The following is a 25,983-nucleotide window of genomic DNA, read 5'->3' as shown; positions in this document are numbered from 1 at the left end:
TGATCAATAATGTTTAACTTGTCAAGAGAAGCCATAAAATATTTTCATGTCATGGACATATTATTAATTGGGGGTAAATTGTCACAATCCATTTGTTTAAGATTTAGTTAGATCCTAGAAGTAAAGAATCCGAACATCTTATATCATAATTTAGTTCGGATTCTAAAAGGTTGAAAGTGTTCGTAGCGCCACTGGCTTAGTTCCCCACTCGGATTGTCATGCTTTGTCTTTCTCGGGTTTTTTAACCGTTCACCACGACATATACATACATTAACCGATTAACGACTTTCTCTAAACTTGCAAGAATAAGAGAGGGCGCATAACTTGAAAAATAATTGGAGGTAACTTTCGTGTCAAACAAATTAGGCACTCAAAGCATATTTGACATATTTACTGTGTCAAATAAATGACCAATGTAGATCACCAGTGGACAAAGTGAGGAAAACTGTGCTTACCAAAAACCAATAGGATTCAGAACTTTCAGAGTTTTGGTGAATCAATGTTGGCAAAACAAAGCTTAAGGATTATATCTCAGCAACATTCATTAACAGCTAGTTGCTATAAAAGCTAAATGGATCATAAAAAATGAACTTGTTCGAAAATAAAAAATGGCAAAAACATCAACATTTGGGAAGACAATTGGATTCCCCCATCAGATTCGAGTTTAAAGTTGTAACACGAAAGCCTCTAGAGTCAAAGATCTTATCGGTTAGGGACCTTGTTGATGTGGACAAAATTCCTTGCTATCGATCGAGAGATGATATATCAAATTCTTATTGAACATCCTAATGAGAAAGATCAACAACCAATGTGGGTGGACAAGGACAACAGAGATGGCATGTACATTCTTTATGTATGGCTATTCCAAAGGCCAAAATCAAACAATGGAAAACAACAAATAAATTGTGGAAAAAAGTTTGGAACCTAAACGCACCTCCTAGACAACAAATTTTCATTTTGACTTCAATTTATAGAAGTTTTTTTCTGACCAACTTGTTTTACAATTTTTTATAACTAAATATTTTCAAAAACATTTAAAATGCTCACATTATCTGCTAAAATAGTATATATGATATTACATTATATATCACAATTAAACGAAGTATCACCATCACCATCCGGAGATATAATTTGAGCCGGAGAGTCTGTTAAAGCTAGAATTTATATTAAATTTTCTGCATATAAGTCTAATACTAAGTTCTTACCACTGAAATAATGCCTCAAATTCTCCTTCGTTGATTTGATCTCGATTGCTTCCATTGCTTTATTAAATCGGAAACACCCTCCTTCAATGAAGCCTTCCTTCCTTCTTTATGATTCCAGAGTTCCGGTATTGAGTACCTACCACTAGGATTGTACTCATTTAACTCCTTTAGAGCTGTAGCTACTGCATCATGCACCTCATCTCCAAACTCACCCTTCAAACTTCTCAGCTTTTCATCTTCTTCGTCTAATATTTCCTGCGTGATATAACTAACATATATTAGATCATGGTCCATGCAGTTCACATCAAAGGAAGAACCACACCAAAAAATTGCTAACGATGGCAATTTTCTGTATCTTCAACACTAAACAATACCAATAGCATACAATGCTTTGTAATCATTAAGAAACAATGCATTATATTTTTAGGGGATATATATTTCCAAAGAAGTGTCTCAACACAACAGTTGAAGTTTCGGTCACAAGTTCAAGTAGTAGCATAAGCCTCTAAATTGCAAAAAATATTAACTTTAACTTAAAGTTACGGTCACATTTGAAGTCGTTGTATTGTACCTTGGAGTTCCCTTCTTTGTCGATTACAATTTTGAAAGGAAGCCAGCTGCAATCCCTAATATGTTCATCCCACTTCGAAAACCACTCCATTGCTTTCACATGCGCTTCATCAGAAAACTTTCTCTTAGCTGCATCAAAAAACGGCTTAATAGGAAGTTCGCCTATCCTTTTAACTGAAATTGTGGCTCGAGCATCTGGGCAGCAGCAAATCCACTGTGAACAAAGAAAAAGAGTTACTTGAGTAAAAGCCATTCTAAAGTTGATATTCAGACCATTGGATGAGTTGATGGCAAAAAGATATATTTAGATTTATATGTTGAGAAAGATACATACACTTATTAATTTTTTGCGGGAATCTTGCAACTCGTCATTAATTTTGCGCTCCCAAATAACCAGCATTTGTTTAAGATCTTCCACAACTTCCAATTCCTCTTCCTTTTCTTGCAGATGCATTTTGATTGCCTCCAGTTTTTCCTTCTCTTCCAGATCAGTCTCTCCGATGTGCTTCATTACTTTGTGAGCTCCTCTCAGCTGTTCAATTTCCAATTCCAATCCATGTTTTTCATCAAGTTCTCTCTCCAGGTCATGAATTTTATTGTGAAGTTTTTCTTTCTCCTTCTGCAACGTTCAAACCAAAAGAGTCCTCAACACTTATGTGGATGCAAGTAACTGAATTAAATACTTTAGATAAAAGGAAAACGAAATTTGTGCCTTGTGTTTATCGGCCAAATGCATCATTTGTTCATCCGCCTTTTTTTGCTCTGCTATTGCCATCTCATTCTGCAAAAAACAAGATGACGAACAGATTTAATCCGTCATAAAGTATAAAAATAAGAGAGATTAGTGTACGTAATTTGACACAAAACACCAAATGGTACATACATTAAGGAATGCTAACAACACTTTTAGTGATTGGTTCATTTCTTAAGAAGCCGATTTAGTTGTCATGTAAATTGATCACTTTCAAAGAAACGCATTCAAATTATAAGAAATAGACCAATCGTAGAAAGTGTTTACGAGATTGTTATAAGAAAAATTATTAGCATTGCTACCATAAATTTGAAGAGCCAAAATAAATTACCTGTTTCTTCTCAAGAAATAGCTTATCTATCTCATTATGATTATCGGCTTGACGCTTCTGCAGATCCTTTTCATGGGACATAAGTTCATTCCTCCGAGCTTCCAATTCTAGCCTAGTTTTTTCATGATCCTTAGCCACATTCACCAGATATTCGCGTTCAACCTGCCACATCCTGCTTATTTCTAATGTGAAATAAACTCAGGTAGTCAGGGACCATGAAATATTAAAATTTCACATCAACTACAAAAAAACATTCAAAAATGAATTTAAGCTACACTAAAAGGATAGATATAGGGTGTGTTTGTTTAAGCTTTAAAAAAAAATGATTTTGTTTTGAAAAAATCTAGAGATTTTTTTTAGGGATTTTTTAAAAAATCTTAAACTACTTTATGTTTGTTTACTATCTAAAAAATCATTTTCTAAGCCCCTACACCTAAATACCTTTTTCTTTAAAAAAAAAGTTATTAGGACTCATTTCAAGTCTAAAAATGATTTTTTTAACAAAACGATTTTCTAAAAAATCTAAAACAAACACTATTAAAAAGATAAATGTGATTTTTTTTAAAGAAAAAATAGATTTTCTAAAAAATAGATTTTTTTTTGGAAGTATGGCTAGTCAACTTCTCTTGGGTTCGATTGATCTAGAGGTTTTCTTTTGTGGGAAGCCTTGTCTCATGTCCTCTCATTGAGGACTAGTTTAGGGATAGTCTCCCTAATTTTGGTTTTGTTCCTTTTTTTTTTATATGGGTAAGGTTTGGTCCCCCACTTTGTACCTTTTTTTTATATATATTATATATATGAGCAAAGAGGTATACGATTAGTGCTACTAGATGTCTCTCTGATGTCTACTAGTCACTATGATGTCTTATAATGCAATAATCTGTAACAAACGCACCCTTGATAATATATGTTGAACCTGAGTAACCATCCTTCAAGTCATTGTAATATTTACGCTTGTAGTACTCAAAATCAGACTCGTGACGAGTATGTTCAGATATTCTATACATCTGAAAAATGAAAATCATAAAATGAACTTCAAAGAAATAGCAACACAACAAATAACTGCATACAATGATGACTAAAATGAAAATCATAAAATCAACTCCAAAGAAGTTATATATGCAAAATGAAGCAATATGCAAAAGGAAAGTAAATACTAGATGATCATTAAGCTCAATCAAAGTTATGCTAAAAAGAAAAAACGCAATTATATATGAAGCTGAATAGTGTATAAATAGACAATAAACAATTAAATAGTAGAAATGATAGTGTTACCTTTGTGGTTGAAGAATGCGCTTTGACAAGCAAGCCTGAAGGGTGAGAATGAGTGAGAGAGAGAGAAAGAAGATGAAAAGAAAACCCTATGAATAAGAACTTCCACAAATATGAAAAGGCGTGCATATATGAAAATATGAAATGAATGAAATATTCAAGGGTAATGAATGCTAAATGGAAATGCTAACTACCAAAAAAAATTGAGAATTGTGAGCACTATTCATATAACATGTTCAATTTATCGCAACGAGTATTTTTAAAATATATAATTTTTATAATTTTTTATAATAGATAATTAAATATATTATTGACCAAAATTTTGCATTGACATGTGTGTATTGATCTAAAATGACACTTAACAAGTTCTTAAATATAGTTTTTTTTTTGGATAAGTTCTCAAAGGAAAGAGATTTCATTTTAAAGAAACTCATTAAGTTCAATGTCTTGGTTAAATGTCGAAGGAGTAAATGTTTGTCACACTAGATATAAATAGGACTCGAAAAAATAATTAAACTATAGATTGTTTCTTCCATTCACATAAATATGCAATAGTTGCATAGCTTCGTTCAATTTTAGTGTTAACTAAACTGTGTATAGTTAAGACAAGCTCTCCAAAATATGCATTGTAATAATTATAATAACTACTACATAATTTCAAATGCATATATAGGCATTAGATTGATAGGAATGAAAGAAAAGAAAAGAAAAACTCATACAACTTTCCAAATTGTGTAAGATGACATTATACTCTTTGAGAATGATTTGGTTACAGTTCACCTTCTCTAAACTTGTACTCCCCCCGTCCCAAAATATAAGCAAAATATGGTCGACGAAAGTGGATGTATTTGGACCATATTTTGGACCTATAGATCACTCGAGCGTAAAAGGGATAGTGAATTTGTGAGTTTGTTCTAATGTTGTTGAGTCGAGTCCTTTAACGGGTGTGGTTTAGATGTTGAAATAGTGGTGGAAGTTGGAATGTCGGATGGCTTCGCCGGAGCTTGCCAGCAACAAGGATCTGACTGTGATTGGACTGAGCTAGGAACCATTTGGCGTAGATAGAAATACATAACATTAGCTAATTGTTAAATAAACCCGTCAGTCAGTTGTAGCTAAAAATAAAAAATATGCTTTTTATAAGGACAAGTTTGATTTCAACCTATATGCTTCCCAAAACATTTGTTAATGAGACAATACCCGATTTTATAGGTTTGATTTCAACCTATATGTCTTATAGGGATGACAAAAAAACTCAAACCCGAGAGACCCGCCCGAACCCAAACCCAAGTCAACGGGCGAAACCCGATTTGACTGGGTTTGGGTTCGGGTGACACCCGATAATATGGGTGTGGGTTTGGTATTAGTCAAACCCACACCCGAAGGCCGAAACCCATACACCCACCTGAAATATTTTACAATTACCTAATTACCCCCATAGTCTCCCTCAATTTCGTTGGAAGACCTTAAATTTTAGTTGTAATTTAATTTCTTGAAAGTCTATGTTGTAATTTCTTGAAAGTCTATGTTTGAATTTCGTTGGAAGACCTTAATTTTAGTTGTAATTTAATTCAAAGTCTATGTTGGAATTCAATTTCTTAAATTTGCAAATTATTTTCAAATGTGCTACGGGTTTGGGTGGAAAAAACTCGAACCCAATGGGTGTGGACGTGGGTGTTGTTTTGCCACCCGAACATCCTTTGAGTTTGGGTTTGGGTGATGATTTCGGGTGTGGGTTTGGTAAGTGTCAAACCCGCACCCATGGGCGTCCGTTGCCATCCCTAATGTCTTAGTTGAATCGTCTAAACAATACCAATAGCATACCATCCTTTTCCAAATGTTACAGCAAGAAAAATGAACCTGAACAAACTCATCATATAATGCAATGCTGCACAGGGATGTCAAAATGTAGATGCAATTGCCATTGATATATATAGTTTCAGCATGAGGCAAGTCTCGCTAAGCGACAAACTTTCCTTCAACACCAGCTACTATGCATATGTTAGAATCCAAACCATGTATATCAAATGACTGAGACCAGTAGAGCATGATCTCCAAATGTAATAACAATAACAATAATTGCAACACTAATAGCTCTCAATATTGTAGCAGCCAACACATAATCCAAAACTGTCTTCAATATCAGAAAGTCACAAACACTAAGCCAAGAGTTCATCAAACCATGTATAAATCTTCATCAAAAGCTTCCAACAACGAACCCAAAATTTGTCTTCAATATTCAGGGCTGTAGGCAAACTAGTAACAAGGACAAACCATAATAGACTAAACATCAGCTATTGTTACTGAGGGAAAGTAATGACAAGAACAGTAGTGATTGCAACTTCAACAATTATGCAGAACTGAGTTCGATATTGCAATAGGAAAGCACTGTAAATCACTGACATACGAAAAATCCACCGGGATCGAAGGGAAAGATTGAAACCGAATCGAATATCAACAATTTCAAACATATACTCGCCTTAATAATTTTTCGACATATACTCCAATATCGACAATTTCAAACATCAACTCGTTTTAAAGTTTTAACCCAAAAGTCATACTCACATTATCCGCTAAAAATGTATATATGATATTAGCATTATATGTTATGAAACATGGTATCCATGGAAAAGTAGAGAAAACGTTGTGAATATATATAACAATTATACCAAGTATCACCACCAACAAACAGCAATATAATTTTGAGCGGTACCAAGTCTGTTAGAGCTGAAATTTATATTAAATTTTCTGCATATAATTCTAATTCTAAGTTCTTAATTACCGCCCAAATGAAGCCTCAAGCTCTCTTTCGCTTATTTGATCTCTGTCGCTTATTTGATTTAAGTTTCTTGTATTTCTTCACTAAACAGGAAACACCCTCCTTCAATATAGCCTTCCTTCCTTCTTTATGATTCCATAGTTCCGATATTGGGTACCTACCACTAGGATTGTACTCATTTAACTCCTTTAGAGTTGTAACTACTGCATCATACACCTCATCTCCAAACTCATCCTTCAAACTTCTCAGCTTTTCATCTTCTTCGCCTAAAATTTCCTGCATTATATATCTAACATCAGAGAAGAAACATGCCAAATAGCATACCATGCATTGTAATCATTAAGAAATGATGCATTCTATTTTTAGGGGATACATATTTCTAAAGGAGTGTCACACATTCGAGTAGTAGAATCAGCTTCTAAATTGAGAAAAGTATTAACTTTAACTTGAAGTTACGGTCACAGTTGAAGTTATGGAAGTCATTGTATTGTACCTTGGAGTTCCCTTCTTTGTCAGTTATAATTTTGAAAGGATGCCAGTCAGGATCCCTAAGATATTCTTCCCACTGTGAGCACCACAGGATTGCTTTCACTTTCGCTTCCTCGAAAAGTTCTCTCTTAGTTGCTGCTTTCGCATTCACTTCAGCAGAAATCTTTCTCTTAGCTGATTCCAAAAATGGCTTACGATCAAGTTCGCCCAACCTTTTCACTGAAATTGTGGCTCGAGCATTTGGGGAGCCAATCCACTGTCAACAAAGAAAAAGAGTTATGTCAACAAAACAAACAATGAAATCATGGCAGCAAAACAACAGCAACAAACTAGCTGAACATATTTTTCTCTAGGTTTAGGCATCGAATACCCTATGATTGAACCATTATGAAAAAACATGACATATTAACTAAAAATGTAAAAATAAAATATGTTCATTTCATAGACCTGACCTGATTCTACCAATTTTCTTCTAAAATGTGAAACATTATGTATCAATATCATCATCTTTGGACGCAAACAACTGGAGAGCAAATAGACAGTTTAAACAAGCAATCACATGATTCACATTGTAGGATATGATATGTTGAAAAATTGTAATTCCGAGGATATAGAAACTAAGGTTAAAATGTCGAACATTTTGTATTGACCATTGTAAATACATGTAAACAAAGACTGATGCGAACGCAATCTCAAACACACAGAAGGGAAATAGCTGAATATTATTGATGGTAATGAAATTAAACTGCAAAAAGGGATGAATCCCTTTCCACCCACAGAACTAGGCTCCTCTCAGAGAAGACATTTCTGCTTAAGTTTTACAAGGCAATTTATACGAATCGAAAATCTATCATGATTTTATAAGAGACTAGTTACAGAATACATTATAAAGTTGATATTCACACTATTAGATGAGTTGATGGAAAAAAGACCTATTAACATCATAATAATATTTACATTTATATGTTAGAAAGATACTTACACTTATTAACTCTTTGCGGACATCTTGATACTCGGCATTAGTTTTGAGCCCCTGAACAACCAGTTTTTGATAACGAGCTTCCTCGGCTTCAAATTTCTCTTCCTTTTCTTTCAGATCCATTTTTATTGCCTCCAGTTTTTTCTTCTCTTCCAGATCAGTCTCTCCAATGTGATTCATTACTTGGAAAGCTCCTCTCAGCTGTTCAATTTCCAATTCCAATGCTTGTTTTGCATCAAGTCCTCTCTCCAGTTCGGTCCTAAGACCGGATACCAAGTTTTCAAAAAAAAAAGTCCTCTCTCCAGTTCATGAATTTTCTTGTGAAATTTCTCTTTTGCTTTCTGCAACATTCAAACCAAAAAAAGTACTCAAAACTTAAATGATGCAAGTAACTGAATTAAATACTTACGATAAAAGGAATATGAGATTTATGCCTTGTGTTCTTCAGCCAAATGCATCATTTGTTCATCAGCCTTTTGTTGCTCCGCTATTGCCATCTCATTCTTCAGAAAAAGTGTGTTTAAGAGATTGTTAAAAAGAAAAATTATTAGCATTGCCACCATAAATTCAAAGAACCAAAATAAATTACTTTTTTCTTGTCATGATATAGCTTAGTTCTCTCATTATGATTATCTGCTTTACGCTTCTGCAAATCCTTTTCACGGGACATAAGTTCATTCCTCCGAGCTTCTAGTCTCAGCCTAGCTTTTTCGTGATCCTTAAACAAATTCTCCAGATAATTGCGTTCATCCTGCCGTATCTTTCTTATTTCTAATGGAAAAATGTGAAACGGACTTAGCTACCATGAAATATTAAAAATTCACATCAACTACAACAAATCATTCCAAAATGCAACAGACTGTAAGCTACACTCAAAAGATAGATATATCAATATTAATTAGAACAATTCAATTTAAGCATCAGCATACCGTTATTAAAATGTTCAACCATCTCCTCTTTTTCAACCATTACTTTCGTTAGGTATTGACTAGCCTCGTGATATTTGCTTGCTGTCTGTTCATATTCCCTGTTCTTCAGCATTAAAGTATTCGCCAAGCCAAAGACAAGCTTCTTTGCTTTCCTATCGTCCTCGGCTTCTTTTCCAGAAACAGTTTTCAAATCCCCGTTATCCCGGAGGTGTTTCCCAAATATATCCCTAACATTATTATAGTCGTCACCACGTGCCATCCACCCAAAGAGTCTATCTCCTCGATCCTGCTGCCGTAAATTCAAGTAATCTTTCTTACCACAATGATCTGCTTGAAAGCGCCTTTCTAACATCATAGCATTGTGGAAACCATCCCACTCTTTTCCAAATTCAACAATTGCAAAAGGTGTTTGTCCGTTATGGTTCCACAGCGCAGTAACTTTCACCGGCTGAAACCCTTTCAAGAGCAGCTCCTCCTTAATTTCATTATGTTTCTTTCCAACACGCTTTCCGCTCTTCGGGTCAAATGTGGTAACATTGTTTGCCAGAATTACCATCCATGGCCAGACAAACAATTCATCACCAGCAACAATCTCATTCGGTGACTGGTTCTCAGCAATGTTAACATTATGTGAACTATCCTTATCAATAGAAACACTCAAAGCAGGTAACTTATCTTTACAAGTTGCTTTAACAGCAGGTGACTTGTCTTTACCAATGTACCTTTGAAGTGCAGAGTGTTTAGCACTTTCCTTTATTGTCTCGCGCGAGTCACCGGTTATTCTGGAAGCATGTCTCAGAAGCACACTCAAAGAGTAATAATCCTTGTTGTTACAGAATGGACATCTATATGTTGAACCTGAGATTTTCAACCTATAGTAACCATCCTTCAAGTGATTGTAATATCTACGTTCATAGTACTGCAAATCAGACTCGCGAGTATGTTCTGATTTTCGATGCATCTGAAAATGAAAATCATAAAATCAACTCCAAAGAAATTGTTACACAAATAGCTACATACAGTGATGACTAACATTAAAATCATAAAATCAACTCCGAAGATTGAGCAACACAAATAGCTACAAACAGTACTGCTAAAAAGGAAAAACCCTATTATGATTTAGATAAGAGTATAAAACCTATGAAGCATGGTTGCAAACACGACACCAGATACAACACGAATACGGGCAGCTTGGCACCGATAATAATATGAAAAGAAGGAAATAATTCAAGAGTAAACTACCAAATTGGTCTATCTTTGTAACTCGCTCTCAAATAGGTCCCGACTCTTTCAATATCTCAAATTAGTCTGTCTCTTTCAAACATTTCTCAATTTAGCCCTCTGTGAACATTTGTTTCACTTTCGGTCAAATAAATCTCTGTCTTCATCCACTTTCTATCAAAATAATTCCACATATTTTCAACTTACCGTCAAACTAGTCTTTATCTTCTTTACCCTTTTTTTTATAAAATAGTCACTGTTTTAAATTGACCATCGACTACGTGACACTTAAATTGTGTGATGATAATATCCATTTAACGGTGTAGAGAGAGAGACCAATTTTATAGTTTACTCAACAATTCAATTTAATCATATATGTCAGTGTCAGTCAGTGTCACACACTGACGCATGTCCAACATTGGAACACACCTAATCGGAAGAGTATCTCTGCATCATTATTAAAACGTAAAAGTAGATGATGATTATTAAGCTGAATCAAAGTAATGCTAAAAAGGAAAAACGCAATTATGAAGCAGATTTAGAGTATAAATACACAATAAACAATGAAATAGCAGAAATGAATGATAGTACTGTTACCTCGTGCTTGAAGGATTGAATTTGTGAGCAATGTTGATGGTGAAAAGCAGAGGAGAAAATGGAGTGAATGAGTAAGAAGATGAAAAGAAAACCCTGAAAATAGGAATCTTCCACAAATGGAAATGCGTGTATATATGAAACTATGAAATGACTTGCTATTTAAAAACGTACCTGCCTCATGCCTGTTTGTTTCCAACGTTCCATATTCCTTCTGATCCTGCAATGTCCCAAAATATAAAAGCTAGTTTGATTAAGGCTTAATTAGTTTATTGGTCTCTTAAAGATATTTTAGGTTTTATAATGGTCCCTTAAGGGAAAAAAAGTTCGGAATGGTCCCTTAAAGAAAAAAAAGGTCCGGATTGGTCCTTAAAGACATATATTTTTGTCATATTGCTCATTTCCGTTAAAATTTAACTCCAAATATAACAAAAAATTCCAATGGTTAAAATTTTAAAAATTAATAAGGTTTTTGATGGACCACTTACACTTAATGACATCCACAATTCAGTCTACTAAAACTAACGTTTTTTTGTAAAAAATTGACGAAAATGACCAATTGAGAAACATATGTGTCTTTAAGGTACCAATTCTGACCTTTTTTTTCTTTAAGGGACCATTGCGAAACCTAAAATATCTTTAAGGGACCAAAAGACTAATTAAGTCTTTGATTAATACACTTATGTTAATGCACAATTTTGATCACTAATGTTTTTAATTATCTATTAGTAAAAATTATAAAAACTTGATATTTTGAAAGTACTCGTTAAAACAAATCAAACAAAATCTGATATGCTAATATTTATATCTTTATATTATTAAAAAATACGGTCAAAACAAAATAAATGAATAGTGTCGTTTAGTCAAAATAACTCCTATATTTTGGGACGGAGGTAGTAATAAAGAACAAATTTTTCGTGGGTGAATTTGGTTTGCGACAAAGTGAGAAAAACACGGAAACTAATAAATGTATTTGGACTAAAGTTTAGTTCAAATATATTCATTTTTTCTCTTTTCTTTTTTTCTTTTTCGCAAACTAAACACACCATTAAAAAAATAAATAAAAGGCAAACAAAGAAGAATAAAAGACAACTTTCAAAGTTGAATAGAAAACTAGTAAACTAAATTTTTCAACCAATAAAAAAAATTAAATTTCTATCTATAATTTTGATTTTATTTGACATGCATACTCCCTCCGGCCTCCGTCTTATATTATATGCAAAAACGTAATAAAATATATATATTATAAGTAAAAAAAAATATTTTTTTCCTCAAATTATAAGCAAAAACAATTAAGTTTTATCATTTTTAAGATTTAATTTTACTTATTCTCATAAAATCTAATACAAATTACATTTAATTTACTCTTTTTTTCTTCTTTTCCCCATAATAACCAATCAATTTTTTTTACATTTTTCCATAATACGTATTTCAATAGAAATATAAAAAAATCATACTTCAAATTATCATTTTTTTTTAATAAATATGAATTTTTTTTATTTATAATATAAGACTGAGGGAATATCTATTATTTATTAGTTTGAGAGTTTCTCTCTCCATGCAATTTTCTAACGTGGCAATATCACATTCATCCTACGCATGCGTGGCATTCTCCAATGCTTCTCTATCTGACGTGTCATTATTATACTTTCTCTTAGCCATTCTTTAATGATTTTCATCTTTTTACTTCAAAATAATTTAGTGATTTTATTTAATGGAGAGAGAAACTCCCAAACTAATAAATAAAAATAATAGATTTTGTAAAATGATCTATTTTGATTGTACTTTTTAGCCTCAACATTTTTTTAAAAAATGATCTATTTTTAAAATTATTTTGATTTTGATTACTATTTTAAAATATTTTAGAATATGAAACGTTTAAATTTCGTAATAAAATTAATATTTACTATTTTAAAAAATTCGTATTATAATTTAATTTAAAAATATTGTATTATTCTATATATTAAAAAATAAGCAAAATAAAAAATAATGTAAAGATATTTTTTTATGAATTGTTATTGAGGTAATGTTTTATTTTTATAGGAGGTAATATAATAAGCACTTATAATAGTTTTTATGGGAGGTAATGTTTTATTTTTGAATATATAATTAATATATAATCAAGTATAACATTTATATTTTCAAAAAAATTAGTAAAAAAAAATTATTTTTTAAATCTTTCACATTTCAAAAATATTAATAAAAAAGTCTAATTTGAATGATTTATAAAAATCTAATTAAAGAATTATAAGAAATAAAAAATAGAAGTCATGAAAAGGGTCATGACCAAAAACAAAAAATCATGAAAAAGGGATTCTCTCTTTGACTGAATGCAATGCAAAGGGGATTCTTAAAAAAGGAAAATCATGCAAATGATTATAAATAAATAAAAAATAGACTTTATTACATCTCCATATATAGACATATTTAAAAATATTGGTCAACAAACTATTAAAATTCTTCATAAATGTATTTTAAAAGCATCATTATCATAATAAGAAATAAAATATATTGGAATAAAAAAAAATCACGTCAAACAAAAAAAGTTACATTATCAAGTCCAAAAGAATTGTAATTAATTCTCATTAGTTAATTTTAGAAATATTTGATAAGATTGATGGTATTTTTTGCTATAAATATTACAACTCACAACATTCCTCACATCATTCTGATATTCCTTCTAAGTTTTTTTCTTTTTGCATGTTTTCTCACTTAATTTGTAATTTCATCCTAAAGCATAATTGACTAATGTTTTGTTTGTTTTTTTGCAGGAATATATACAACTTCGGGACGGTGCACTTCCATAATAGTGTTATTCCAAAAAAAAAAATTTCAGGAATATATACAACTTCGATACCTGTTATTTCGAGTTTTATAGCGCTACAAAAAATGGTTGCATGTCTTTAACATATTTTTCTAAATATTTTAATGTTTTGTTTTTATTGTGCTAACTATATATTATTTGTTGCAGTAAAAAAAATTATATATTATTTGTAATCATTGTCCTTTCCTCTAATTTTCCATAACTCTTATGTATACTCCGTATTTTTTTGCGACAGTGAGACACTTGGTGGTGGTTTGAAGGACATACTAATTGTGCATTGATTTCCTAAAACTAATAGAAGACGTACACGGGAGACAAGACTATCGACAAGAGGATTCAAAATAAAAAAGAGAAATCATTTTTTTCTCTAAAGTCAAACATTATTCATCTTTCTTTTTAAACTATTTTTTTAAAGAAGCCAAAATATCATTCATCTATCTTTGTAACATGTATTTACGATTTGATCCTGTATACTCTATTTGTTATGAGGAAATATGTGTTGATCGTATAATTAGTTTGTTTTAATTTTTGTAATATAAATAATCAAGTGTTATTCTTTTTTTTTTTGCTGGTGTTTATCAATTATAAAGTTTACTTATTAAAAAAAAATTGTTATTCATATATGTATTTTTGGTTTAAATCATATTTATAAAAAAAAATTATACTATTATTGATAAATATTGTACTCTATTTTTTACTCATTATTTTTAATGTATATCAATTACTTTGTAACCGGCATATGTGTATGTAGCTTATTTTTAGAGAAATATTTTGCATGTTCAAACATTTCTTTCAGTAAGTAACGTCTTTACAATATATTGTAATATTGTTTTAATCAATATTATGAAAATTTATTATCCTTTTAATTGTAAAGAATGGCTCAATGTTAGAACGATCCGAAGAAATATAAACCATATTCAGTGCATATTATTATGAAATAAATCACACACAAGATCTAACTAAACAAAGAGATAATGTATGTGACTTTAAAAGCATTCTATATTTATTCAAAATGCATTAAATTTGTACTAAAATTAGACCCAATAATAATTTGTATGTATTGGGCGCTAGCCCCTTTTGCAATCCAAAAAAAAAATATGTATGTAACTATTTAGTCCGTACTGTAAGAAAAATAATTAATTATTCGACATTTCAAAATTTCCTTTTTAGTCATGTTTTTTAAATTCATAAATTCTATTTTTGAGAGTTTCTCTCTCATAGTCCAACTCATAAGTGGCAACCTCTCAATGATCTAAGTCTTATATGGTATCATATTATTTTTTCAATTCCTATGTGGCTAAAATTTTATACTCATATATTAATACACATGCATAACCTTTTGGTAATTCACATGAGACATATATTTATATATTAATACATTACCATAATTTTTTCCGTAATTTATACGGGGATGAGAGAGAAAATACGGGAAGCGAGACTTCACTCTCCACCATGTTCAATTCCATAGTAATATAATTTTATACAATAAAATAATAATTTTCAAAATTTCTACGAGAATGAAAGAGAAAACACGGGAAGCGGGAGACACTTCTCCTCCCTGTTCAATTTCATGCTAATATAATTTTGCACACTAATAATAATTTATTTTTTTGGTACCAGAATAATAAATTTTTAATAATTTATATTTTTACTTGAATATTAACCCGTGCAATGCACGGGTAAGTTATACTAGTATCTCATAACATAGTAGTTCAAATTTATTTTAGTTTACATATCTGTCGAGAGAAGCCGTGAGATATTGCCATGTCATGTCATTTGTAACATGGATATATTCGATCTATCGGTTAAAATTGAAATGAATTCCACTAAATTTATAATATAATTTGATAGGACCAATATTATTTTCAATCAATAGAAAGAAAGTGTGTTGTGTTGTGTTGTGTTATGTATGTCAGTTGTTAAAGAGTGTGTTTCTAATAGCAATGTTGTGGCCTACTGCAGAATTCTGCAGGTCAATAGCCTGTGGAATGCGGTCTTGTTCTCCGCGGTTGTGAAATGGAGTAGGGATCTCGAGAGAATACATTGCTTGTTATGGAAATTGTCTCGTGAAGATGAAATCCTCCTAACGAATGTGGAAGGTCCAAGACGGACACTAACAGATAGTGATCTCTGTCCAATTTGTAATAATAACTCGGAATCATATCTCATATTTTTCGCGACTGCACACTGATCACAATAATTTGGACCATAGTGGGAGCTTCTAAATTGAGTAATTTCTTTGAATTGGCAGGTGTGAATGCTTTTTAATATGGCTGATAGCAGATATGTGTCTGATTAGAACTTGACTTTTGTGGTTGCATTGCATTAGATTGTAAATGGAGGGGGAGAAATGAACTGATCTTCAATGACCACATTATATCAGCACCTGACACAATCTTATCCAGTATGGTTCACTGAGATGACATTAAGCAAGATAATTTGTTGGCTAATTTGGTTGATATAAATGCATAACATTACTAGCTAAAAAATTAAAAATATGCTTTATATATAAGGTCAGGTTTGACTTCAAATGAATTTAACTTAAAGGAAAACAAATTATACCACTTATTCGCCTTGATAATCTTTTATATTATAAGCTTGTATACACAAGCAAATCCTAAACCCTAATTTGTTTTCCCTATTTTCCCTCCATTTTATCTTGCAATTTTTATTAAAAAATAATACAATATTGTCTTGATTAGGATTCGAACCCACAACCCTTCAGTGCAAGACAATATTTCCAACCACTATGGCAAGTATACAAATTGTGATTAAAATTATGTGCAATAATTGATAAGCACCATCAATTTTAAAAGTATATCATATCAAAATTATTGTTGGCTATATTATTCATCACGAAATATTTTTATGTCTTTCCTGATCAATGTTTTTTTTCTACCGGATTATAAATTTAGAGAATAATTATCATGTGAGATTTGAAAAGTTATTATCACGTGTGATTTGGAAAATTATTATCATGTGTGATTTGGAAAGTTATTATCAAACTCAATTCTGCTAAATCAATTTTTTTTTGCAATACAACCAAACGCAACCATAGTCATGTCACTAATCACATTCATTATTTTGATTTTAACATTGCTAATATTAACCGATGATCAATTAATACAGTATGCACTAACAGATATTGAGATGATGTTATGTTACGTAGTTGTGGGAAGAGTTTAAAAGATTATCCTCCAATGCCTAGAGCAGACACATTATTAGTTCTTGATATACAAAATAGTTTAATACACGACGAATTGAATTATAACAGAAAATCATTAGCTGAGGAACATGTTAGATTGATGTCAACTATGACTTCAGAGCAACGTAAAGTATATGACACAATCATGATAGAGTTAACGAAAACAAACTTGATGTGTTTTTTCTTTATGGTTATGGGGGTACAGGGAGGACATTTATCTGGAGGGCCATGTCAGCCGCATTACGCTCAAAAGGTGAGATAGTTTTAACAGTTGCCTCAAGTGAGATCGCTGCATTGCTTATACCTGGCGGTAGAACAACACATTCAAGGTTTTGTATTCCTCTAAATGTTGACGAGTTTTCAACATGTACCATAGTTCCTAAAAGCCCTTTGGCGCTATTAATACAAAAAGCAAAGCTCATTATATGAGATGAAGCACCAATGATGCACAAACACTGTTTCAAAGTTGTTGATCGAACTTTAAAATATATTCTCAAGTCTGTTGATGAAAAAAATAAACATGTTCCCTTCGGTGGAAAAGCTGTTATTTTTGGCGGAGATTTTAGACAAATTCTACCAGTAATACCCAAAGGTACAAGGCCAGAAGTTGTTCATGCTACTATTAATTCTTCGGTTCTTTGGAATTTTTGTGAAGTTTTAACATTGAGTAAAAACACGAGGCTTCTCGGTGGTGCTTCGAGTGCAGACGTTGAACAAAGAAGATTGTTTTCTGAAAGAGTTTTGGGTGTTGGCGATGGAGAAATTGGAGATGACAACGACGATGATTTAGAACTTGACATTCAATCAGATTTATTGATTCCAAATTCAGGTGATCCTCTTGCTTCTATCGTTGAAAGCACCTATCCCCAACTTTTACAAAACATGAACGATATAACGTATTTCCAAAATAGAGCTATACTAGCTCTTAAAAATTCAATAGTCGACACAATAAATGATTATATGTTGGATTTAATTCCTGGTGAAGAAAAAACATATTTGAAAAAACATATGTAGACGGTCAAACAGTGGATGATGTTCATACTCCCGAATTTTTGAACACGATTTCTACGTCGGGACTTCCAAATCACAAGTTGAGACTTAAAGTTGTAGCTCTAGTTATGCTATTAAGGAATTTGAATAAAAAATTAGAATTATGCAATGGAACAAGACTTATTATTACGAGATTGAGAAAACGTGCTCTTGAAGGAAAAATTATTTCAGGAAGTAATATTGGTGATCAGGTTTTCATATATAGATTTTCTCTAACACCATCTGACGTGAGAATTCCTTTTAAATTTCAACGGAGACAATTTTCTATAATGATTTCTTTTGTGATGACTATTAATAAGAGTCAAGGACAATTTTTAAAGCATGTTGGGATATATCTTCCGTCGCCAGTATTTTCACATGGTCAGTTTATGTTGCAATTTCAAGAGTTACTTCTAGAAAAAGATTAAAAATATTGATCATCGATGACGACGGTGAAGATACGACTAAGACTTTGAATGTGGTCTATAAGGAAGTCTTCCGTAATATAACATAATTTTCTTTGTATGAATATTTTTCCAAAATAATTGTTGAACTATCGTTTAATGTTACTCAACTTTTTTCATTTACCTTACATTATTGGAATTATCATATCTTATTTAATCATTATATAACTTACAGCTAATCAGACCCGTGCACCGCACGGGTCGATGCTCTAGTTTTGCAGTAATCAACAATTTCAAACATCAAACCTGTTTTAAAGTTTTAACCCAAAAATCATACATTATCTGCTAAAAAAGTATATATAATATTAGCATTATATATTGTTATGAAACCTGGCATCCAAGGAAAAGTAGAGACAATGTTGTGAATACATAAAACAATTATACGAAGTATCACCACCAACAATTGGCAATATAATTTTGATCCGTACCAAGTCTATTAGAGCTAGAATTTATATTAACCTTTCTGCATATAAGTCTAATTCTAAGTTCTTCACCCAAATTAAGCCTCAGGTTCTCTTTCGCTTAGTATTGGGTTTCAATAGCTTCCATTGCTTTAGTAAATGGGAAACACCCTCCTTCAATAAAGCCCTCCTTCCTTCTTTATAATTCCAAAGTTCCGGTATTGCATACCTACCACTAGGATTGTACTCATTTAACTCCTTTAGAGCTGTAGCTACTGCATCGTGCACCTCATCTCCAAACTCATCCTTCAAACTTCTCAGCTTTTCATCTTCTTCGTCTAAAATTTCCTGCGCGATATATGTAACATATATTAGATCATGGTCAGTGCAGTTCACATCAGAGAAAGAAATATGCCAAATAATTGCTAACGATGGCCATTTTCTGTAAATGGATGTCTCTAAACAATACCAATAGCATACCATGCTTTGTAATCATTAAAAAATTATGCATTATAGTTTTAGGGGATACATATATACAAAGGAGTGTCTTAATACAAGAGTTGAAGTTAAGGTCACACGTTCGAGTAGTAGAATCAGCCTTTAAATTGCAAAAAATATTAACTTTAACTTGAAGTTACAGTCACAGTTGAAGTTATGGAAGTCATTGTACCTTGGGTTTCCCTTCTTTGTCGATTACAATTTTGAAAGGATGCCAGTTAGGATCCCTAAGATATTCATCCCACTGTGTGCACCACAGGAGTGCTTTGACTTTTGCTTCATCGAAAAGTTCTCTCTTAGTTGCTCCGTTTGCATTCACTTCAGCATAAACCTTTCTCTTAGCTGCTTCCAAAAATGGCTTACCATCAAGTTCGCCCAACCTTTTCACTGAAATTATGGCTCGAGTCTTTGGGTAGCCAATCCACTGTGAACAAAGAAAAGAGTTACTTGAACAAAACAAACAATGAAATCATGGCAGCAAAGCAACAACAACAAACTAGCTTAACATATTTTGCTTGAGTAAAAATGTAAAACATTATTAACTATGATTGGACCATTATGAAACAATATGACATATTAACTAAAAATGTAAAACATTATGACCTGATTCATTTCATACATAACATCACATAATCATATTTATCATTTTTAATTTCACAAAAATTAAATAATGGGTGACAATAAATGCAAAAGAGGTCGCAAAACCAAAAATCCTTCTCCCGAAACCCTAGACATCACAGCCACCGCCCCAACCACCGCCATAGCCGCCGAACCTTCCAACATTGACGACGATTTCTCCATCGGAAACGTTGAACTCGTAGACAACAGCACCACTTCTTCCCAAATCGGCCGCGGCCGTGGACACCCTAAAAAACTCCCCCACCGTTCCCGACAAGGCTCCAGCCGGACGCCGTGTCACCCTCGGGGTTGACAGTAATGGTGCTGTCCCAACCGTTCTGGTTGAAGTCGGGGGCCCTACTACCATGGACGAGGATCCTATATGGGAAAGTGTGTCTGCTAGGGTGATACCGTCGATGGATTCGGTGGTGAAAGTGTTCTGTGTACATACAGAACCAGATTTTTTTCTACCATGGCAGAGGAAGAGACAATACAGTTCTAGTAGTAGTGGGTTTGTGATAAGTGGGAAGAGGGTTCTAACTAATGCACATTCTGTTGAGCATTATACTCAGGTGAAGCTCAAGAAACGTTGTCTCTGATAGTATTTGGCTACGGTTCTTGCCAAATTATGTGATGTTATGTTGATGTTATGAAATGTAAAATCTGTTCATTTCATAGACCTGACCTGATTCTACCAAATTTCACCTAAAATGTTAAACATTATGAATTAAAATCATCATCTTTGGACACAAACAACTGGAGAACAAATAGACGGGAAACAAGCAACCACATGCTTCACATAATAGAATATGATACCTTGAAAAATTGTAATTCCTTGGATATAGAAACTAAGGTTAAAACCCCGAACATTTTGCATTGGCCATTGCAAATACATGTCAACAAAGACTTGTTCAAACCCAATCTCAAACACACAGAATTAATAGTAAATTTTAAAAACTGAAAAACAATTGAGGGAAATAGCTGAATCTTATTGATGGTAATGAAAGTAAACTGCAGAAACCAACAGACATATGCTCCTCTCAGAGAAACAGCTGTAGGTAAATTAAAAAATGTAAATGACCTTACATTTCTGCTTAAGTTTTACAAGGTAATTTTTTTTTAACATGGTTTTACAAGGTAATTTATTATACAAATAAAAAATCCATCATGATTTTGTAAGATATTAGTTACAGAAGACATTCTAAAGTTGATAATCAAACTACGAGTTGATGGCAAAAAGACATATTAACATGATAATATTTATTCGTTCAGAAAGATACTTACACTTATTAATTTTTTGCGGGCATCTTGCAACTCGTCATTAGTTTTGCGCTCCTGAACAACCAGTGTTTGTTGAAGATCTTCTACGCCTTCCAATTCCTCTTCCTTTTCTTGCAGATCCATTTTTATTGCCTCCAGTTTTTTCTTCTCTTCCAGATCAGTCTCTCCGATGTGATTCATTACTTGGATAGCTCCTCTAAGCTGTTCAATTTCCAATTCTAATGCTTGTTTTGCATCAAGTCCCCTCTCCAGTTCATGAATTTTCTTGTGAAGTTTCTCTTTTGCTTTCTGCAACATTCAAACCAAAAGAGTCCTCAAAACTTAAGTGGATGCAAGTAACTTCATTAAATACTTTAAATAAAAGGAAAATGAAATTTGTGCCTTGTGTTCTTCAGCCAAATGCATCATTTGTTCATCAGCCTTTTTTTGCTCTTCTATTGCCTTTTCATTCTGTAAACAACAAGATGAAGTATGTCTAAGAGATTATTAAAAAGAAAAATTATTAGCATTGCTACCATAAATTCAAAGAACCAAAATAAATTACTCTTTTCTTTTCAAGATATAGCTTTTCTCTCTCATTATGATTGTCTGCTTGACGCTTCTGCAGATCCTTTTCACGGGACATAAGTTCATTCCTCCGAGCTTCCAGTTCCAGCCTGGCTTTTTCATGATCCTTGGATAAACTCTCCAGATAATCGCGTTCAACCTGCCTTATCTTGCTTATTTCTAATAGAAAAATGTGAAACAGACCAATATTAAGCTACACTGAAAAGATAGATATAATAATAAAATCCAGAATGCTTCGCCTCTAAATTCAGTGAACCAGAATACCAATATTAATTAGAACAATTCAATTTAAGCATCAGCATACCGTTATTAAAATGTTCAACCATCTCCTCTTTTTCAACCATTACTTTCGTCAGGTACTCACTAGCCTCGTGATATTTGCTTGCTGCCTGTTCATATTCCTTGTTCTTCAGCATTAAAGTATTTGCCAAACCAGAGACAAGCTTCTTTGCTTTCCTATCATCCTCAGCTTCTTTTCCAGATACAGTTTTCAAATCCCCATTATCCCGGAGGTGTTTGCCAACTATATCCCTAACATTATGATAGTCGTCAGCACGTGCCATCCAACCATAGAGTCTATCTCCATGACCCCGCTGCCATAAATCCATGTAATCCTTCTTACCACAATGCTCTGCTTGAAAGCTCCTTTCTAACTTCATGGCATTGTGGAAACCAACCCACTCTTTCCCAAACTCAACAATTGCAAAGGGTGTCTGTCCTCTAGCATTCCAAAGCGTAGTAACTTTCAGGGGCTCAAACCCTTTCAAGAGCAGCTCCTCCTTAATTTTATTGTGATTCTTTCCAACATGCTTTCCGCTCTTCGGGTCAAATGTGGTAACATTGTTTGCCAGAATTACCATCCATGGCCAGACAAACAATTCATCACCAGCAACATTCACATTAGATGACTGATTCCTAACAACATTAGCATTATGTGACCTATCCTTATCAACAGCAATACTCGAACCAGCTGACTTATCTTGAGCAGTTTTAACAGCAGCGAACTTATCTCGACCAGTTTTAACAGCAGCTGAGTTATCTCGACCAGTTTTAACAGCAGCTGACTTACCTTGACCAGTTTTAACAGCAGCGGACTTATCTCGACCAGTTTTAACAGCAGTTGACTTATCATGACCAGTTTTAACAGCAGCAAACTTCTCTTTACCAATGTACCTTTCTAGGGCAGAATGTTTCGCACTTTCCTTCACCGTCTCACGCGAGTCATCCATAATTCTAGAAGCATGTCTCTGAAGGTCACTCAAAGAGTCATAATCCTTGTTGTGGCAGAATGGACACCTATATGTTGAACCTGAGATTTTCAACCTATAGTAACCATCTTTCAAGTCACTGTAATATCTATACTCATAGTAGTCAAAATCAGACTCATGAACATGTTCTGATTTTCGATCCATCTGAAAATGAAAATCATAAAATCAATCCATAGAAATTGCTACACAAATAACTATTACATACAGTGATGAGTGATGACTAAAATGAAAATCACAAAATCAATCCAAAGAAATTGCTACACAAATAGCTACATACAGTGATGACCTAAATGAAAATCATAAAATCAACTCCAACAAAATTGCTACCTATGAAAGCACAAACATGGACACCGGACACGACACATACACTAACTATCAACATTGATCATAATTTTAAAAATAACATAATTCAATGTAATCACGCGTCGGTGTCAGACACCTGGACACGCCTAATCCGGAGAGTGCGTGTGTTTCATAGATTGCTACAGATAGCTCCATACAGTGATGACTAAAACAAAGCAATGAAAAGTAAAGCAAAAACTAGATGATTATTAAGGTGAATCAAAACTATGCTGAAAAGGAAAAACGCAATTATGAAGCAGATTTAGAGTATAAATACACAATAATAATCAAATAAGCAGTAGAAATTGTAGTGTTTGTTACCTTGTGCTTGAAGGATTCAATTTGACAGCAATGTTGATAGTGAAAATGGAATGAGTGTGAAAGAGGGAGAGAATGAGGAAGATGAGAGGAAAAGAAAACCCTAAGAATAAGAATTTTTCCGGAAATGAAAATTGCGTGTATTGAGAATATGAACTCAAATTTTGCTGTTCTTGGTAAAGAATAAAAAACCGGTGACTTGTCAAACCGGTATAAAAAACCGGTAAATTATTGAAAAAGAAAGAATGAAAACGAGAGATCTTCGAATGAGAGAGAGGAGATGCAAGAAGGGTTTGGGTTTGAGAGAAGAAAACTAATGGGCGCAAAAAAAAAATATTTGAAAAAAAAAACGATTTTCTTTATTTATTGCTTTTCTTTTAATTAATAATTCTATTTGGTGAACTTTTTCATAGTAACATTTTGTTAATTTTTTTATGAATAATGGAGTAATTTGGTTTGCTTTTAGTCAAATTTTATATGGATAGGACCGAGTGTGTCGGTTCAATCCAATTTCTTTAAAAGTATCGGTATAAATAATATTGACTAATTATATTTTTGACCAATTATACCGTAAATTTGGATGTGGATATGACCGAGGGCACCGGTTCATTTGAATTTAATAATTTTTTGAATTTGATATTTTTGGTTTGACTAATTAATTGTTTTTTATAGAAAAATCTTTCAAATAATATTGGTTGATTATATTTTTAATCAATTGCGTCATAAAGTTGGACGCGGATATTTGACCGTTGTGCTGGTTCAATCCATTTTTTTTTTTTTAATTTGATATTTTTGGTTTGACTGATTAAGTGAATTAGGTTTATTGACGTGATATAAGTAGAAAGTTTTGCTGATTAATCAAACATATGAACATTTACTTAAAAGGGTACAAATCTCATAGCATTTTTTTATATTTACAATGGAGTTGAATATCGAACTCAAAACCTTTAACATACTACTCAAATTCTTATTACATTTCTTTTTATAATTTTTTGTATGAATATTCATTTTTATAATAAAATAATCTTCATATATGTTTGACAATACCAATAAACCGATTTATAATTGATTTCTTATAAGCTCATTTGATAAAAGAGGATTGTGAATTCTCTTTTAGAGCAAAGTGTTATAGAATATTTCCCTAACACAGGGTCGTTCCAATTAAATTAGAGGCTTGACTCTCATAGTAAAAATAAACCCCGAATAAATTAAAAATGAAAAATTTTACAAAAAAATAAAAATAAAAATTTCTATTTGAATTGTAAATAAATAAACTAATAATAATTTGCTTGTGGGGTGCAAACAATAAGTCAATGTATCATAGGGAGGGGAATACAGTAAGTCAGCAGTCCACTTCCATCGGCCTAACACAAATCCAAGTGAGCTGGGCTGATGGAAGTAGCTTGTAAACTTGTTGCTTACACCCTCTATTCTATGATGACTTGTTTTTTGCATCCCTAGATAAAAAAAAAATTAAAAATTGGAAGCCCGGCTCTGTTGAGCAATTTGCACCTCTTTGAGGGCAGTGCAACAAGTTTTTGTAACCGAAGAAAACTTGAAGGGTAACGGTGCAACAAGTTATAAATTTAAATTACCTATTATTACCTAAAAGACTTAAACGTTACCTAAAGTCATCATAACCGAGAGATAAAAATGCATGCGGTTCGATTTGGTTCGGTTGATTTTTAAAAAGTCATCCAAACCAAATCAAACCAAACCAATGCGGTTTGGATTGGTTCGGTTGGTGGTGCGGTTTACACATTTCAGTACCGAACAATTTTAAACATCCAATTTTTTTTTTTTGAAGTTCCACCAATAAAAATTGTTCATCCAAAATAAAATTATAGTATCTTACAATTTTAAATATTTAAAAAAGGACTTGAATTTTCAAAATAACATCACAGTACCGATAACAATCGTTTATCTAAAATAACATTACAACACCAAAATAACATTAAAGTACAAAAAATAAAAACAACTTGAAGTTTCATTAATTTGGTCGACTGACTTGGTAATTGGGATATGTATATTGGAATATAAATATATAT

At 32.5% G+C, this 25,983-nt stretch overlaps 3 protein-coding genes across 3 annotated transcripts; all 3 read right to left on the bottom strand.

The window, feature by feature from the left end:
• Positions 1 to 1,008: 1,008 nt before the first annotated feature.
• On the bottom strand, positions 1,009 to 8,556 carry LOC123896661 (factor of DNA methylation 4-like). The gene is made up of 10 exons (XM_045947026.1): positions 8,380 to 8,556; positions 7,402 to 7,653; positions 7,005 to 7,184; positions 6,168 to 6,263; positions 3,753 to 3,864; positions 2,858 to 3,039; positions 2,488 to 2,556; positions 2,110 to 2,394; positions 1,777 to 1,989; positions 1,009 to 1,460 (listed from the first exon to the last, which is right to left on the bottom strand). The coding sequence occupies exons 1-10, from the start codon at positions 8,554 to 8,556 to the stop codon at positions 1,221 to 1,223; spliced, it is 1,806 nt and encodes a 601-aa protein (XP_045802982.1). The 3' UTR covers positions 1,009 to 1,220.
• On the bottom strand, positions 6,763 to 11,296 carry LOC123898863 (factor of DNA methylation 4-like). The gene is made up of 7 exons (XM_045949886.1): positions 11,124 to 11,296; positions 9,306 to 10,266; positions 8,966 to 9,147; positions 8,811 to 8,879; positions 8,380 to 8,717; positions 7,402 to 7,653; positions 6,763 to 7,184 (listed from the first exon to the last, which is right to left on the bottom strand). The coding sequence occupies exons 2-5, from the start codon at positions 10,264 to 10,266 to the stop codon at positions 8,574 to 8,576; spliced, it is 1,356 nt and encodes a 451-aa protein (XP_045805842.1). The 5' UTR covers positions 11,124 to 11,296; the 3' UTR covers positions 6,763 to 7,184; positions 7,402 to 7,653; positions 8,380 to 8,573.
• A 7,577-nt stretch (positions 11,297 to 18,873) lies between these two features.
• On the bottom strand, positions 18,874 to 24,099 carry LOC123898861 (factor of DNA methylation 4-like). The gene is made up of 7 exons (XM_045949883.1): positions 23,939 to 24,099; positions 22,312 to 23,419; positions 21,985 to 22,166; positions 21,822 to 21,890; positions 21,444 to 21,728; positions 19,714 to 19,965; positions 18,874 to 19,391 (listed from the first exon to the last, which is right to left on the bottom strand). The coding sequence occupies exons 2-7, from the start codon at positions 23,417 to 23,419 to the stop codon at positions 19,149 to 19,151; spliced, it is 2,139 nt and encodes a 712-aa protein (XP_045805839.1). The 5' UTR covers positions 23,939 to 24,099; the 3' UTR covers positions 18,874 to 19,148.
• Between the last annotated feature and the right edge of the window lie 1,884 nt (positions 24,100 to 25,983).

This window comes from Trifolium pratense, linkage group LG7, assembly GCF_020283565.1.
Source record: "Trifolium pratense cultivar HEN17-A07 linkage group LG7, ARS_RC_1.1, whole genome shotgun sequence".
NCBI classification, from domain to species: domain Eukaryota; kingdom Viridiplantae; phylum Streptophyta; class Magnoliopsida; order Fabales; family Fabaceae; genus Trifolium; species Trifolium pratense.
Note: the sequence above shows the minus strand (reverse complement) of the source record. Positions and strands in the feature narration are given on the sequence as shown.